General features: G+C 34.7%; 1 protein-coding gene across 4 annotated transcripts; it reads left to right on the plus strand.

Annotated features, from left to right (window-relative positions):
• Positions 1–7,461: 7,461 nt before the first annotated feature.
• LOC145159457 (Haloacid dehalogenase-like hydrolase (HAD) superfamily protein) lies at positions 7,462–16,809 on the plus strand. 4 transcript variants are annotated; one of them, XM_079078448.1, is made up of 8 exons: positions 7,462–7,662; positions 8,165–8,234; positions 8,369–8,528; positions 8,778–8,859; positions 8,974–9,190; positions 9,466–9,530; positions 9,685–9,950; positions 16,543–16,809. In XM_079078448.1, exons 1-7 carry the CDS (start codon positions 7,582–7,584, stop codon positions 9,937–9,939), a joined length of 930 nt encoding a protein of 309 aa, XP_078934574.1. In that variant the 5' UTR covers positions 7,462–7,581; the 3' UTR covers positions 9,940–9,950; positions 16,543–16,809. The 4 variants fall into 4 exon arrangements, with proteins under 4 accessions (XP_078934574.1, XP_078934573.1, XP_078934572.1 ...); XM_079078447.1 differs by lacking the exon at positions 16,543–16,809 and adding an exon at positions 15,867–16,154; XM_079078446.1 differs by lacking the exon at positions 16,543–16,809 and adding an exon at positions 15,906–16,154.
• Positions 16,810–17,623: the final 814 nt, after the last annotated feature.

Consider the following 17,623-nt stretch of genomic DNA (forward strand, 5'->3'; position numbering starts at 1 on the left):
TGTATGATGAATGAGAATTTTCATCTTTGGGAAATTAAGACTAATTCCTTGTTCACATGTAAATGTGAGTCAAGTGAAGGACTAAAGGATTGGGTACACTTGGTTGTGCGCTGGTCAAGTCCACCACAAGGAATGACAAGATTATTTGTTATAATTTACTAAAATTTAGTAAATATGGTTATGCTTACAAGTTTAAGTGTAATTCTGAAACATTGGAAAAGTTTTAATGCAAGGCAGAACGAATGAGAAGAATCAAATTAGGCAGAAAGATAAAAGTTTCTCCAATATGAAGAGATGGGAGAGTACTTTAGTATCTTGGTTTATGATTATCTTAGTGATTATAAAACCATATCACAATTGATCCTCTAAGGACATCTTAGTGCATTTTTATGGCTAAGAAGAGGAATCGTGAATTGTTGAAATGGTTAAATCAAAAGATCAATCACACTTCGTTCCAAAATCAAATCTTAGAATCATACTCCAAGATTGAGCCTTGAGTGACATAACACTTGTCAAATGTAGAGTAAAATGTTTTCTACTCTGGTACATTTGAAATTGGTAAGTTGTGATGTTTTGGATAAAACAAAGACCAACTAAGACCAATTTCGTGAAGTGTTTAACTTGGTAAGAATCCGCACTAACTCTTGAATATTTGTTTTATGGTTCCTGACAAAGAAAATTTTATATGTGAAGAGGTCAGTGGGAGTGTTAAAAGATCTTGAGATAGTTTCAAGAACTAATCAAGAGTATTGTTAATCACTAGCTCACGACTTGAGGTTTGTAACTTATCGTGTTGACATATTCTTATTTCTGTGTCTATTCCAGTTAAAAGTTGACTATGCTTGTGAGTTCTATGATTTCTCAATTGTTTGCATAACAACCTGGAAGCAATGGTAGGCCCTTGAGCTTCCAGGAGGTAAGAATGTAAGATTAAACAAGTTCAGTACATATGAGTTTGGATTTGTCACTAACCTTGTCTTGTGATTATGGTTATGACAAATTTACATGGATAGGAACACATACACCATAAAAATCCAAGTGTTGTAAGGTCTCTCTCTGATTCATGAAAATGATAGTGAGGAAACGCTTTCACTAAGTAGATTTTAAGTAGATAGCAGTTGTAATATTTGCATTCTCAAAGTCGTTAGTGGAGCGTGTGTGGTTAAACGACACACTAACATGGATTTGTGAGAAATGGCAAAAAATGTCTAAACATTATGATTACGGCATCCCTCTTCATAATGTTTAGACACACAGGTGAGCTATCTACGGAAAGGTGTATGATTTTGATAAAGTTTTATCAAAACATCTCGTATCAGAAATCTGAACTTTGGTAAGAAAGTCAATACAATATTGATTTCTAGAAGTCCAGATGATTTCTGGGTACATGTCAAAGCTAGTGGGAGCATAAGTGTTATGCTAATAATTATCATGTTAGTGGGAGCATGATTATTTTGTTAAGTGTTAGCAATATTAATTATAGAAAACAAAAGTTTCAAATTTGCAAAGTTGTAGGGTTTGAAAAGTTGTTTTGCTATAATTAAGGGAGAGGAAATTATACTTCATTCTAATTCTAAAAGCTTAGATTGATATTTTAGTCAAATTTAGTCAAGTATATATATGACTAAAATGATTAAGCAATTATCGAGGACAATATGAGGCTTACCAAAGATTGGTTGCTCATGGACAGTTGGAAGTATAGTGTAAATTTTGGAAGGACCATATTGACATATTCTGAAAAGAGACGACTCTTGGTCAGAAGTGATAGTCAAAATGGGAATATGGAAATGTTTCCATAGGTGGAAGTTATTCATTAAATCTGTGTAAGATTAGAAAAACTTAATGCAAGAAGGATGTTCAAAGGAATGTACTTTGAATATGAGACTTCGTTTCCATGGAATTGCTCTCCATTGAAATACCTTGTAATGTCTGTTGCCAAGTCTTTGTGACTTGTGTGCATAGTCATTACAAGAGGATCAATGCATATAAGTTTAGAATCTAACAGATTTTTCGAAAATGGTAAGAATTTGGTATTCTTACATTTATCATAAGGATTTGGAGTTGTAATATGAGCATCATTGAAATGTTTTCAATTGATCTATTCCAAAAAGAAAGGACCATAGACAAACATAGTGTGCATGCTTGGAGCATGTCATAACTATTGTTTTAATTCAAGTATAAAGTTGATTATTCGAAACAATATATACAATGAATAATGAGTAATCAATATGGTGAATAAATAAAAGGTGTTTTATTTACTCTCAAAAGTTTTGGGGCCATATAGGATTAGTATTATTCTTGTGTTTCACTTTGCATGTTTTGACTTACCGAATAACTAAGTTATTCAAACCCTCCACAGTCAATCATACTTTTGAAGTAGGTATGAATCAAGACTGTCATGAATTGGGCTTGTAGATGTCTAAAGTGTTTAGACATAGCAAAAGTTGCTGCAACATTCATGAGTGCTCCTGGAATAAGATTCGAGTATTGGATTAAACCCACGCTCATTTGAACCACTTCATGGATTTTATCATGAGTGATCATGAGACGATAATATCTTATATTCTTCAAACCTAGAGATATGAATTGTTGACTATAAGTTGGTTGTACATTGATTGTACAAAAACGCATCAGTAACTTAATGTTATAAAATGTGCCTTTGTGTATGATTCAACAAGTACTTAGTACAAGCATATGAGTCGAAGTTTATCCATTCCTTTTACCCTTGGAGGGATAAAAGCGATATCTGTGGGCCCCTTGATGATTTAGTGATGACACCCCTAAGTGCTTGGCCAAGCCTGTACTGATTTGATTTGTTCAACTAGTCGGTCGTCATAAATCGGAAATCGGGAAACAACAGATGGACAGAGAGAATGATTATAATCCATGTCTCAGTCCATATGATATCTTGTAGAATGGATGAATATATGATCCCTTATCTAATGGACGCGTCATTGTTTTGTTCAGAGTTCGACAGCGGCTTTAAGAGCTACGATTGCTAGTCGGGTTGTGAAGTCATACTTGCAATAATAATTATTAGACTTATCCAAGTGGGAGACTGTTGGATTAGTGTCTAAGTCCAAAACTATAATTGGTATGTACTTGACCTGACCCGGCATGGTCCATTTGGGTTGCACTTCACCGGGACAATTTGTATGGATAGACTTATGAGAAAAGGATATTTATGATTTATTAATATATTATAAGTTCTAATATATTAATATGAAATCATATTATTTAATTAGTATTGATCAAGAATTAATTTGGAATTAATTTAGTGATCAAAAGAGACTAGTTAAATAAGGACTCATATAGTATGGGATAATGTTATTTAGGATGGGCTAAGCCTACATGGAAGTCCATGGAGCTTTTAACCCATGGATCCTAAGTAATGTGGAAAGTCATGGGTATTAGGGTTTACCGTAATAATGCATACTATATAAAGGAGTCCTTGGCTCGTAAAATTGGCATTAGTGTGTGTGTAAGAAGCTTGGCCGATTTTGTGAAGCAACTCTCTCTCTCTCTCTCTCTCTCAAGTCTTCCAAGTTGTTGATGGTGATTTGTGATTCCACTTGAGGAATTCACATTATTGGTGCTAGGCTCTTAAAGCTCCAAGTAATCAACTACAAGAAAAGGTATGCATTCTATATAGTTTTTGTTATGCAAATACATATGATTATATGCTAGTTAGGGTAATACCTTGGAAACTTCAAGTTTGCATGTATAATAGAGAAAACATAGATCCAAGGTATTTAGGGTTGCATGAACACCTTAGGAGTGTTAGAATGCTCAAAACCTATCAGTTATGTTGGTTATATGTTAGATTGGTAGATCTGTATGATTACCTGTATTCGCTGGTTATATGTTAGACTGGTAGATCTATATCATTACCTGTACTTGCTGGTTATGGATTATGATTGCATATGTCGACACGTTATCGCTTTTTTTGGGTTGAGGCGGTCTTTCTTTGTGTTGAAGGCCAAGATACTCGAGCGGTCCAGTTGTTACTATAAGCCCAAAGGATCGATCTAGCTTATGCTATAGGCTCAGGATCGGTCCAGCTTGTAGCTGAAGGCTTGGTGGCGGTCCAGCCTTGTGCTGTAGGCCTAGGTGCATGTATTGTATATATGCTGTTGTGTGGGGTACATTGGGAAAACTCACTAAGCCTTAGTTTACAATTTGATTTTATGGTTTCAAGTACATGAGAGGAGGACAGGGACAAGACGAATGCGTGATTGTACACATCATCCTGGATTCTTATTTGACTTACGATTTTGGGATACTCTGATTCATGATTATGATTTTTGGAAACTATGTTTTTGTGTAATTTATGGATTTTGGAATAGTTTTAAAAATGAAAATTTTGTCATGATTTTTCAGAGACATGCTAAGAACGATTCACATCCCTTTAACAGACACCTTTGATCTTTGAAGGCTGATATTACACAAGGAAATTTGTTGTCCCAATTTCCATACACATAAAACTTTTCCCCCTTGGCGGTCTTGATGGAGATCATTCTCTTTCCACACGATATTTTTGCATCATTAGCCCCCATCCAATTTATTCCAACTATCACATTGAATCCTTTAATTCCTATTAGAAGTAAATCGATGAAGAAGGCTCGAGCATTTATTTATAGAGAATAATTCGGGTATATGTGTCCCATATAGACATAGGTACCATCATACATTTCAATGCTATAAGATCGTGACAATGTAGATGGGGCCCAATTAGTTTATGAAAAAAATCATGAGACACAAAAGAATAGCTAGCACCCGAATGAAATAATATATGCATGCAAGGTTAGAGTCAACAAGTAGTGTACCTTCCACAACATCGTGTTTTTCCTTTGATTTCCCTTCACTCATCAAGTATCCTTTTTCCGCTACCGGACTCGTGTTTTCCTTCTTGTTAGCCATTGACCCCATGGTTTCACTTTTTTGCTTTGCGTAGTTCCTACTATAATGTCCTTTATCTTGGCACATATCCTGTATCCCTCATCTTGCAATCCCGAGCCTTGTGACTGTGTTAACCATACTTGTAACAATCAGATGTTCCTAACTTATATTCTCTAACATGTCGCTTTCCATACTTCTTACAATCTTTGGCCTCATCTTTCTTGAAATAGCTAGACGTGGAGTGACTCCTCTCATGTGATCCTGAATGTCTATGGAATTTCCTCTTTTCACCAATCACTTGTCTCTTACTTGCCTTCTTGGGTGTCATGTCTTCCATTCTAGAGTCTGCCTTAATTGCCTCATCAAGTATTGTGGCATTTCCTATTTCCAAGGAATATTCACCTGGAAGTCCATCAAGGTAATGGTTCACCCGCTCCTCTTCATTGGGTAGTGTATTCCTAAGGAAAGGAAGCATGTCGATGAACCTCTTAGTATACTCATCAATCGTTATATTGCCCTTTTGAAGAGCAAAAAACTCATTCAACAATTATCTTGGTGCCTCGGGGAGCTAAATTTCACCTTTATACTCCTCACAAATTCCTCTCGAGTGAGGAATATAATCCTTTCGGTTCCAATCGCCTCACGAAGGTCGTTCCACCATCCGAGGGCACCATCTTTAAGCATGCGGCTAGCAAGCCCCACTTTCAATCCGTCTTTTACGCTTGAATATGTAGAAGACATGCTTTATTTCAACAATCCACTTCATCACCACCTTTGGGTCTTTGTTATCCTTGAACTCCATATGACGACATGTCATGACGTCCTTGATGTTACACGTCCTCACTCCTTTTTGTCCACATTGTGGTGCTTGAAGAGTAACCATACAGGGTTTGGGTGGTGGAGGTGGAGGAGGAGGGGGTCCATGATTGGACGACTCAGATTGGTCAACATCCTCAGGGGGTGTCACCTTCATTACAAGTGTCCGACATGGTTCTCGATGAATCCCCCATTCGTTCCTCAATCAATCGTCTCATTTCAATTCTATTTTCTTATTGGTGTGCTTCCAAAAGTCGTTGGATTGCCGTAAGGGTAACCAGAGGGGGATTTGATCACCATCATTACTACCTTGGTTGGCCACTCTTGGCGACCTATTCACACGAGACTTGATTTGGACCTTATCCTCGTCCTTCTTCGCCGAAGGTTTGAATCCTTCTTTGTGTCATCATGCTATAACATTTAAACACTTTACTATACAATAGTATTCAGATATCCATGTTAAAAATTTCAAACATTATCATGACCTTTCTTAAAGATATGCAATTTCTAGTAACTTTCATAGTATATATCTATCCCTCATTTCATAAAACTCTTTCATGGTTCCACCAAGTTTGAGTATGTATCATATGTTTATAATAGTACGACCCCTCCACTATTATACCAACATCATATATAACCAACCTTGACTTTACCATTTTGAAGATTTGTTCCATTTGTTTAGATTATCCATATATCAGTTTCACTTTCATTACTACTATAAAAGCACTCAATATAACATCCTACAAGTTCATCTAACTTAAGGCATATCAATCTTATGTCTCATTCACACTTTCCATAACCAAAGTCTAAGTCTAGGAGTTGAATGATCATCCTAATTCACTTAAAATATGACACTGATACCAACGGTAACACCACATATTTTTAAAATAAATTTAAAACTATGGTTTAATCAAAAAACAAGGTTTAACAAAAGCCATTTAACAAAACATCACAGTTTAAACAAATAGTTTTAAAAAATCTCTACATTTAAAAAAAAACATGTTTGTATATATTTTTATAAAATACGTGTTTGTGTGTGTATATATATAATGCTTGTTTTTATACATTTTTTTAATATAAAAGTATTTGTATATGTTTTATGTATTTGTATGCACATAAATATTTTTCATTACTTAATAAATACCCATTTTATAAAAGTTTTTTAACGTATATAAATATATGGATATAATAATATATTTTACATAAGTGTATTTTTTGCATTTTTACATAACTATGTTTTTATAAATAGGTATTTAAAATAAAAAAAATGTTTTTATAAATAGGTATTTCGCCTACAAAATTGTTTTTTAAAAAAGTTTTTTATATAGAAAAAAAGAAGGGTTTTTATGTACAAATATGTTTTTTTATATAAATATGCTTTTATACAAAAGAAAAAAAAATATTCGAAACAAAATTTTGAAAAAAAAAATATAAAAAAACTAAATTTAGGATGAATTCGTAACAAAATTTTGAAATTTTTTGTCAAAAATATAAAATTTAGACCAAATAATAAAGTTTAAAAATCTAAAAAAAAATATAATTTTTGAAAACATGATGCCTTGTTACCGGTCAAAATAAATATAATGGTCAAAATAAATACCGTTACCTATTTTTAGGATTTTATTAAATAAAAAAAAATATACATAGGAGTTTTCTTTTTAAAATCGTTTAATTAAACAAACTTCCAAGATTTAACTAATTTTTTCCACTCATAGTAGAACCCTAATAAAATCCAAAATTTGTATTTTTATGATTTATCATTAGCTCAAATAAATCTTGCTCGGCCTCAATTCCCAGATTCTCTAAAGATTGGTCGGCCAAAAGAGCGTTCCTGGGGTGGCCGGAAATCGTGTTGAAGAGAACATAATGGCAATGGCTACATCCAATGCGAGTGACATCAAGATCTTCACAGGTCTCCAGCAAATTGCTGAATCTCGCCATTACAAGGCATGCTTTCCAACTTCTATCCTTATTTTTCCGATTTACAATTTAAAAGAAAACCGTATTTAAGGTAGAAATGCGACCTTCCGACTTTCTTCCTCCCCATAGCCCACCGTCCACCGCGCACAGCCCTTCTTACCGCCTCCTGCCCTACCTGCCAAGAGGAAAACCTTAATACCCTTTTGTATGTTGCCGGCAACCCTTAACGCCCTCCTTGTGGTGTATTATGGTATCAAATATGAGTTTAACTTCGAGCTTATCATGTCGTCCTATCACTAGTGAACCCTTCATTCTCATCTGTTGATATTTCCAAGTATATTTTGAGTAATTTGCATCCTTCGACTTTAGTCTTGATTTGTGGATTAAAATTGTCGAATGTTACAATAACTTTATCCACTTTATCCTTGAATTATGTCTTCCTATCTTCCTATGTGCTTCTTGTGTCAATCTCAAACCATTTACCTTTCAAATTGATAATTTTTAGTTACCCAAGTGATATTTGGTGCAGGCATGGCTGTTGGATCAATTTGGGGTTCTTCATGATGGGAAACAACCTTACCCTGGTGCCATATCTACATGTATGTTATGAGCTTTTGACATTTTGGTAAGGGATGTCATGTCAATTGGAGATCCTTTTTTTTTTCTCTCCAAAGTATGTTGTTCTTTTGACATTTTGGGGGTGATATATTCAAGTTTCCTACTTTTCTAACAGTGGAAAATTTGGCTTCTCGTGGTGCTAAAATGGTCATTATTAGTAATTCATCAAGACGTGCATCAACAACTTTGGATAAACTGAAAAGCCTTGGATTTGATCCCTCTCTCTTCATAGGAGCTGTCACCAGTGGAGAATTAACATATCAACATCTTCAAAGGTAGTGTGACAAAAATCCAAAGATTAATTCATTATTTCATTACAAACTGACTTTTACTAGATTTGATGAATATCATTGTTATAGGCTTAGTGGCCTTATAAATCTTGTATTTTGTCAACTTGTGTTTGAATAATGTGAGATTCTCCTTTTTATGAAAAACAACCAATTATGTAACGTGTAATTCTTTTTCTTTATTTTCTTCTAGATGCATGCAAATAATATCTTTAATATGTGATCTACCATGAACAGGAGAGATGATCCTTGGTTTCGTGTTCTAGGAAAGACCTGCATTCACATGACATGGAGTGACCGAGGTGCTATATCACTTGAGGTAAATGTTGCAATAGAAAGAAACATAAGTAGGAAACAAATAAATGAAAGCACATTGCTATTTCCTTTTTTTTTTTTTTTTTTTTTTTTAAATTTTATTATCATATTGCTGCAGGGGTTAGGGTTACAGGTTGTAGAGAATGTTGAAAAAGCTGAATTTATTTTGGTCCATGGTACTGAAGCTCTTGGGCTTTCTTCTGGTGACTCTGTTTCCAAGAAGCTTGAAGAGCTTGAGAAGATTCTAGAACATTGTGCAGCTAAAGGTATCCCTATGGTGGTAGCAAATCCTGATTTTGTCACAGTTGAAGCTAGAGAACTACGCATCATGCCTGGTAAACTTTTTATTTTTTTCTTACTTTAGACTCTTATTATTTATATCTTAGGGTTTTTTTTCTTCCGTATTAAGTCATGTATAGGTAAAGTAACCAAATGATGTCTATCTGGATAAAATGTTGTACACATAACGTCTGTTTCTTTTTAAAGTGAATAAACCATATGTTTTATTAATGTTTATGAATTTTAACATGAGAGAAGTTGAGAGGAAAAAAGTAGAAGGGCAATTAGGTAAAACTATATTTGACTATTGTACTGTGTATGTTCTTTTTAGGTACTTTAGCAGCTACTTATGAAAAGCTTGGCGGTGAAGTTAAATGGATGGGCAAGCCTCATGAGGTGATTTTAGGGTTCAAAACCAAATAAAGTTTATGCTTCAATATATTCTTAACATTCTTTTCAATTTCACATTTGCAAAATGGGATTATTATTGTGATTGCAAACTTTGTTTCTTGGTTGCTTATTAAGTTATTATGGTTGATTAATGTATCAGATTATCTATAAAGCAGCCATGGCTATGGCTGGTGTGGATGCTTCTGATTCAATTGCTGTGGGGGACTCTTTACACCATGACATAAAAGGTGCAAATGCATCTGGGATTGAATCTGCTTTTATCACTTGTGGGATCCATGCAAATGAACTTGGACTTGGTGGATTTGGAGAACTTGCTGACGTGTCTTCTGTTCATGCTCTTGCATTGAAGTATGATGCTTATCCATCATATGTATTGCCTTCTTTTACATGGTAATCTCAATGATGGTAAGTTACACTTCTTCTCTTTTACAATGGTATCAATATTCATTCAAGATTTATAAGCAACCTTTATATATATATATATATATATATATATATATATATATATATAAGTCAACTAGCTGCCTACCCATTACTCATGATCAACTTCAAAAAGAAATCACTTTTATACAAATCAACTGCAAACCCTAATGAAGGTGCAATACATGAATTGTATCTACAGAATGCTATAAAAGTATAAATAAAGTAAAAGACGTCTAATATGGTGTCTAATATGTACTTAACAAATCTCTATTGTGTTCTCCTATCTTAAGTCTTAAGTTTTTACGATCTAGGTCTTTGTTTTTAGCATTTAGGAAATCACGAGGAAGGGGAGAGAATCTTGGTTGTGGGATGGTAGTTTTTGAATTAGTCTCATTTGGTGTTCTTACATTCTACATTTGATGATAATAGTTGGTAGAAGATTCAATTGATTAAATGATTATAGTTGAATGATTTAAAATGAAATCTACCTTTCAAGAGGGTGTCCCTTTCAAGAACTTTTTCTAACCGAACAAATCAATAACTACCAACTGACTTCCCAAGATCTCTTATTTATACTAATATAATAATCGACTAAAATACCCCCACGTCTTTATTACAAAGCACTTACAGATAGGCATGAGCCCGGTTCTAGGATCGGCTGGATTAGAACCAAAAGAATCGGCTGAAGCAAACTGGGAACCGGACTGCTATGGACTAAACCGGTTTTCGGTTCCAAAACCGGTTTTCTGGCCATTAAGTTATTTTCCAGCCCCATTAAGTCGTTTTCCAGCCCCATTAAGCTGTTTTCCAGCCCATTAAGTCATTTTCTAGGACACCTTCAAACGCATCTCTTAAGTCAAATACGGTCTTCAACAACTCATACGTGGAATTCCATCTCGTTGGTTAATCACCACATAAGAATTTATTTCTTTTAAGCCGCACTATTTTATACACTTTTTAAAATTTGCAATTCTATCAGTTGAGTGTCTAATGTATCTTACGGCTTTTTGAACTCATTCAACATGATAGTTATGTTCTTTTACCCTATCTTTGACAATTAGGTTCAAAATATGGGTCATGCATCTAATGTGAAAATGTTTTCCACCATCATACAAGTTGGAGAATTTTTTAATAAAAAATTCTATTGTCTTATCGTTAATTTAAAGTGGTATTGTCGACGATCATGACCATAATGTTCTTTATCCCCAACCCGTGTATACAATCCAATAACAAACGAGCCACGTCTTCCCCCTTTGATTATCTATGGGTCTAAAGTTTAAAATTCTTTTATGCATAACCCAATTATCATCTATAAAGTGACACGCTACAACCATATACTTCACTTTTTGATGTGAAGATTTCCAAGTATCTGTAGTCAAGTCTATTGTGTTATGTAACTTGGATTACTGAAGTAAGTAAATATTTCTTTCTCATCAACATAATAATTAGAAACTTCACGACTAATCTTATGCCTAAATGGTACAGTAACTTTCCCGTTAAGAGCATTTGTGTATTCAATAAAAGTTTTGTTTTCTACGAACTTAAACTCTAGTTCACCTAAAACAAATACGGTAAGTAAACTTTCTTAATTCTAACCTCATCATGTTTCCAAGTTGTGACACTACGATTCTCCCCAAAAGCTTGTTTTTTAAATTAAAAATTGGTTTGCTCTTTGATGTTTTCCGGATTATTTTTTTGCATCTACCGACGGGTTTATTTAAGGTAGATGATCCATTTTGTTCGTGTCGACTTTAAGGATAGTTGAGCAGAACTTACATTTAGCATGCTTAGTTTTCACTCCACATCATTTTGTAGCCAAACCTTTACAAATGTTTTTAACGTCTTGTTTTTGGTGGTACCTGTTCTCTTTTATGTGACTTTCAATGCCATATGCTCTTCTTTTTTCTTTTTGGAATAATCATCATCAATAATCACATGGGTGGGGGTGGATCCAACAAATATATTGTCATCAAGATTGCAACATCAAGTCAACAACTATGACATCAAGATTGCAACATCACTTGGCATTCACCAATTAATGTTGCAACATAAAAATTATTGTTACAACATTAGTGGGATTCAAGAATCAAAATTACAACATGAATGTCATTAGAATCATGATTACAATTTTACAACATCAATGACATTGAAGAATCAAGATCTACAACATAAAAAACATAAAAAGCTGGAGTTATTTAAAGCCGATACGAACAAAAGAAAAAGATAAAAAAGTTAAAGTTATTTAAAGCCGATAAACAAAACGTCTAGTTTAAATAAACACGTTGGTAGAAGCCAAAAAACCTAGAAAACGATAAAGGGCAAAACAATTACAGTTTAAAAAACAAGTTTGTGCGGAGGGTAGTAGTGTCACAACTTAGAAACATGATGTTTTCAGGATTAAGAAAGTTTTATTTAATCTATTTGTTGTAGGCGAAGTACCGTTTAAGTTTGTAGAAAATGAAGTTCTATTAGGTACAAAAATGCTCTTAACAAAAAGTTTCTATACCATCTAGGCATAAGATTAATCGTGATGTTTCTAAATATTATGTTTATTAAAGAAAAAAAATCTTTACTTTAGTAATCTAAGTAACACAATACACTTAGACTACAAATATTTGGACTTTCTCTCATCAAAAAATGAATTATATGGTTGTAAATGGTCATTTTATTGATGATAATTGGGTAATGCATAAAATAATTCTAAACTTTAGACCCATAGATAATTACAAGGGAAGAAGCGACCCATTTGTTATTGGATTGTATACTTGAGTGGGGATAAAGAACGTGATGACCATGACCGCCGGCAATGCTACTTCAGATGATAAGACGATAAAATTTTTGATTAAAAAATTGCCCGAATCGTATGATGGTGGAAAACATTTCCACCTTACCTGCATAACCCATATTTTAAACCTTAATATCAAAGATGAGCTAAAAGATCACAACTATCATGTTGAATGTGTTCAAAAATCCGTAAGATACATTAGCCAGTTAGACACACTCACACACTCAACTGGTAGAATTGCAAAGTTTAAAAAGTATAAAATAGTATGACTTAGAAGGGAAGAAATTCTTGTGTGGTGATTGTCAAATGAGATAAATTCCACGTATGATTTGTTGAAGACCACATTCGACTTAAGGGAGGTGTTTAAAAGTGGGTGAAAAATATTTAATGGGCTGGAGAATGACTTGGAAAACGACTTAATGGGCTGGAAAATAACTTAATGACAATAAATTAGTTGTTGAAATTTGTTCTTGCCTTCTCAACCTTTTTTCCATTCTCGTTTGAACTTTTACTATGTGTGTGTGTCACTGTTACAAGTATGCCATCAAAAAACACAAAAATGAATTTTCTTAAATATGGACGAAAGATATCGTTCATTTACAACCGGAAGGTTGTTGTGGCATTTGTAAGCCCAAAAGGCATTACTTTGAACTTGTAATGTCCGCCATGTGTGCAGAAGGCGGTTTTAGGGATGTCTTGTGTTGGGATTCGGATTTGATGATACCGAGATCTTAGATCTAACTTGCTGAAAATGATCGACCCATGTAATTCGTCTAAAAGCTCATCAATAACCGGAATGGGGAATGTCGGGAACCGTTGCCCGATTTAGCGACCTGTAGTGTTGCTGACTTGGATGACCCATGCGGTTAACATTTTTGTGATCAACCGCTCTATCTTGTCTTTTTGGAAATGGGGACACCGATAGGGTCGGGCACTAATTGGAGGGATACTGTCTTTTAGAATTATCAGATGTTCTAAATGGCGTTCAGGAGCAAAAGATTCCATCAAATTTGTGGAGAATTTGAGTTAGAAATTTGGGTACCTAACTAGGTATCTGTGTTGTGTGTTGCCGAACTCAATAAGCAATTCTGCCTTCTCCCTCTCCAAGTCTCTCTCCATGGTCCTCAATGTGACTAGATTTTCCAAGAGCAACCTCTCCCTTCAATTTTACTTTTGATTTCCCAAAGTCAAAGTCAAATTCAATTGTTTGTTCCTTCCGATTTGTCTGGGTTGTACCTAAAGTTTCCAACCATTTCATCCCTAGTATGACATCAGTGCTATTGAGTCTTAAGGGAAGGAATTCTTCGACAATATCGATCTCATGGAGTTGTAAAAAGATACCTTTACACTCCCCGACCCTCCTCATTGTCCCTCGTTCCCATCTTCACCCCATATGGTTCAGTGTCGGTGACCAGAATGCTCGGTTCTTTGACCACCTTGAAAGCTAGGAAGTTATGAGTTGCTCCTGGATCGGTCAGGGTGTGGTGAGAGGTCAACCCGACAACGGAGTTGAGGGAGACTTCCACAAGATCATTAACTTCGCTAGAATCCAATCTTACTTCCACACTTGACATGAACGCGACACAGACACAAATTCGAATTTCAGTTTCCCTTGATTTGTTCCTTAGAAGGACCCAAAAAACAATCCCATACCTCTGTCACTAGAACCGCTAGTTCCGCTGCCTCCTTGACCATTGTTCTTGTCCATGGGATTCCCATCGGGAGTGATTAGGCCTGAGTTTGGTGTTTCGGAACCCTTTCCAAGCTCCATTTTCTCTATCTTCCCCACCAGAACATCAAGCTTCCTCATCATCTCATTCTGCATAAGTTTGTTGTCTTCAATTGCTTTGGCTTGTTGCTGGTTAACCACTTTCTGTTGTTGCTTATCCATGATTTTCCCAGATTTTCGTCCACAACTTCTAACTTCTTGTCTGATGGAACATTCTTTTTCTGAGGAGCTACCATGCTCTGATACCAATTGATAGACCTAAGTTGGATCTATCAAGTTGAATGCTGATTTAAGACATAGTAAATGAACAAGACGTGAATTGTATTAGACAATCCCAATATTTGAGATATGGGTATCTCCAAGGAAGAAACAAGTTCTCTACAATATTCTTGACTAAAACAAAAGGAAAGAAAGAAATGCCTACTTATACTCTGAGGATCAGACCAAAAGGACAAGGACAGTTATCCTCCACCAAAAAGGACCTCCTGCAGAGATAGTGGACACAACATAACTAATAATATGAGAAAAAACAATAAAACAGTGAAACTCCCCTCCCCACAATGGTATTGGGCACAACCCTTGGCTTGTGGTACCTCCTTGAGTTGACCAACGTTGACCGGGCTTATCAAGAGGGTATGAAATCTAGTATTTCATACCCTGGGAAAGTGGCTTCTCGAATTTGCCAAACCATCTTCTTTTTTGTAATTTTGTTTAGTGCTCTTAAATCAATACAATGAATAGTTTTTGGGTTCTTGTTTGTTTGTTTTCTAAATCCTAAGTCAGTTTATAGCAAATATTTGCTTGTAATATTTTCTATTTTCTGTTTTGCACCCTTATCTAGAATCATCCCTAGGCTAGTATAAATAACTATTGTCTTAGGAGTATTGGGGGACTGACTATTTTTCATTTTTATGGTCATCAGGAGGTCATCTCTTTTGAGACCCTCTCTGATTTAGGGTAGGAAGGATAATCATTTGATTATTTTCCCTGATCTTTTATTTTGAATTCCATTGCACTTCCATAGGAATCAAGCATTCAATTCCCGACTCCTTCATTATTGTGTTAAGATTTCTATCAAAATTCTTGATTTTTTTTTTCTTAATTCAATTTTTTGACTATTTGACCGTGCTTGACCAAATTGGTCCAAGTTTGACTCGGCCTGGTAGTAGTCCGTTTTTTTACAACACTTTTCTTTACCGTGGATGCTTAAGCAAGCTCTAATTACATTTGCTCTCAGCTTTTCCATTCTTATTATAGACTCGCTAATTGTGCAGTTATCTCTCATTTTAGAGCTGAGATATCTTAAAGGAACATTGAACATTGACTTAACCGATTAAGACAAACTAATAAATTTCACGTGTTGATCTGTGATCATTATTTACAGTTACACCACTGGTCTTAAGAATTGACTTCATTGCTGCAGGAGACCATGTAGGATCATGACATGTGGACACATCATTGATGTCTTATAGGTCATAGGATAACCTGTGGCTATTTTGATCATGTATTCTTTTATTCATTGGAGTTGTTAGTGGCATACTTCTGGAAGATACTATGTATAGGGGTGGCTAAGGATAACTATCACTTTTCCTCCATTTATATTTTTGCCTAAACATGTATAAACTTCATATTTTTTTCTTTCTTGATGAAATAAATGAATTTTCTCAAAATATTTCTATATGGTTGTGATTGTTCTTGGTAAAACATAAATTGCCATACACCACATTGCCACAAAAACTATCAAACTAAAATATAAATGATTTATGTTCATTTACGTTTCGTGCATGAACACAAGAGTAATTTGTTAAACAAATGAACACAAACAAGAAAGTCTATTTGTTTGTTATTTATATTAAACTTGAAAGGTAAATATGAACAAGTCTTTTGTTTGTGTTTGTTTACAACCCCGGTAATTGTCATATTATAGAAGCTAGTGGACTTGGAATGCGTATAAAAGAAAATATAAAATTTTAAAAATTGCACAATATGCGAGGTATTTATTGTGCTTTATTCTTTTAAATCAAGATAGGTCTAAAATTCAGCTAAAACATTATGTCTAGGGATGAGCAAAGGAATCGACCCGGCTGGAACAGGCCCGAACCGGAACGGAAGTTGGCCAAATTTAAGAACCGAACCGGACCGCCGGTTCCGGTTTTTGTCGGGTCTTCGACGTTGGAACCGGTCCTCGAGAGATAGCAACGTATTTTGAAAAATATTTCGTTTATGGTTTTGGTTTTTGCCGGTTCTTGTCGGGTCTTGAAACCTTGTCAAGTGTTGGATGTATTATTATTTTAGGAACATGCACTAATTTATGAATGTAATCTATATAAACAAGTGATTGCCAGACATATATGAAAAACTACAAGTTTGATATTATAAAAAATAAGTCGGTTTTTCTCTTTCAAAAAACCATTACACCATCATTAACTACCCAACATTTAAACATTCAACATTCAAAATATACTTTCGACATTCAAAATATACTTTCAAGCTTTCCCAACAAAAAAGAAAAAAAAACAAACTCTAATATGTGAATTCCAACATCTATTTGACATTTTGACTAATTCCCCGATCTCTTCCCCGTTAGCTTCAAGTTGTGTATAGCATCCATAATGTCTATATAGAATACAAAAGAAAAACGTTATTACTTAATAAAATGTAACAATTACTAATAAGACGTTAAAAATAAAATGTAACAAGTATTAGTGTATTACCAATAGCCAGGTCATCAGCTAACACATCGTGCGCTTCGTCATAGTCATATATAGGCAAGCTATTCTTTCTTAGCCAATTTTGAGTGCATATCAATGCCTCTACAATCACAACAGACAAATTAGTACGGTAGTCGGTAATTACTCGACGATCGTTACTGAATGTGGATTCGGATGCTACGGTGGAAATTTGCATCCTCAAAATATCTATTAAGAAACAAATTAGTGTATAATACACGACATGAATTTATAAAATAAATATGAAAAATTGAAGTAAAAGAAGGTCGATACCTCTTGCCATTCGAGCAACGATCGGGAACCGCACCACGTTATTTTGAGTGCATATCAATGCCTCCACAATCACAACTGACAAATTAGTACGGTAGTCGGTAATTACTCGACGGCCGTTACTGAATGTGGATTCGGATGC

The sequence above is a fragment of the Lactuca virosa genome, chromosome 2 (assembly GCF_052849685.1).
Source record: "Lactuca virosa cultivar CGN04683 chromosome 2, Lactuca_virosa_CGN04683_v6, whole genome shotgun sequence".
NCBI classification, from domain to species: Eukaryota; Viridiplantae; Streptophyta; class Magnoliopsida; order Asterales; family Asteraceae; genus Lactuca; species Lactuca virosa.

Bases quoted from the DNA above. Each gene is read 5' to 3' on its own strand.
- LOC145159457 (XM_079078448.1), top strand. From the start codon at position 7,582: ATGGCAATGGCTACATCCAATGCGAGTGACATCAAGATCTTCACAGGT. The intron at 8,235-8,368 runs GTATGTTATGAG...CTTTTCTAACAG, and splicing joins CCCTGGTGCCATATCTACAT to TGGAAAATTTGGCTTCTCGT. The intron at 8,529-8,777 runs GTAGTGTGACAA...TACCATGAACAG, and splicing joins ACATATCAACATCTTCAAAG to GAGAGATGATCCTTGGTTTC.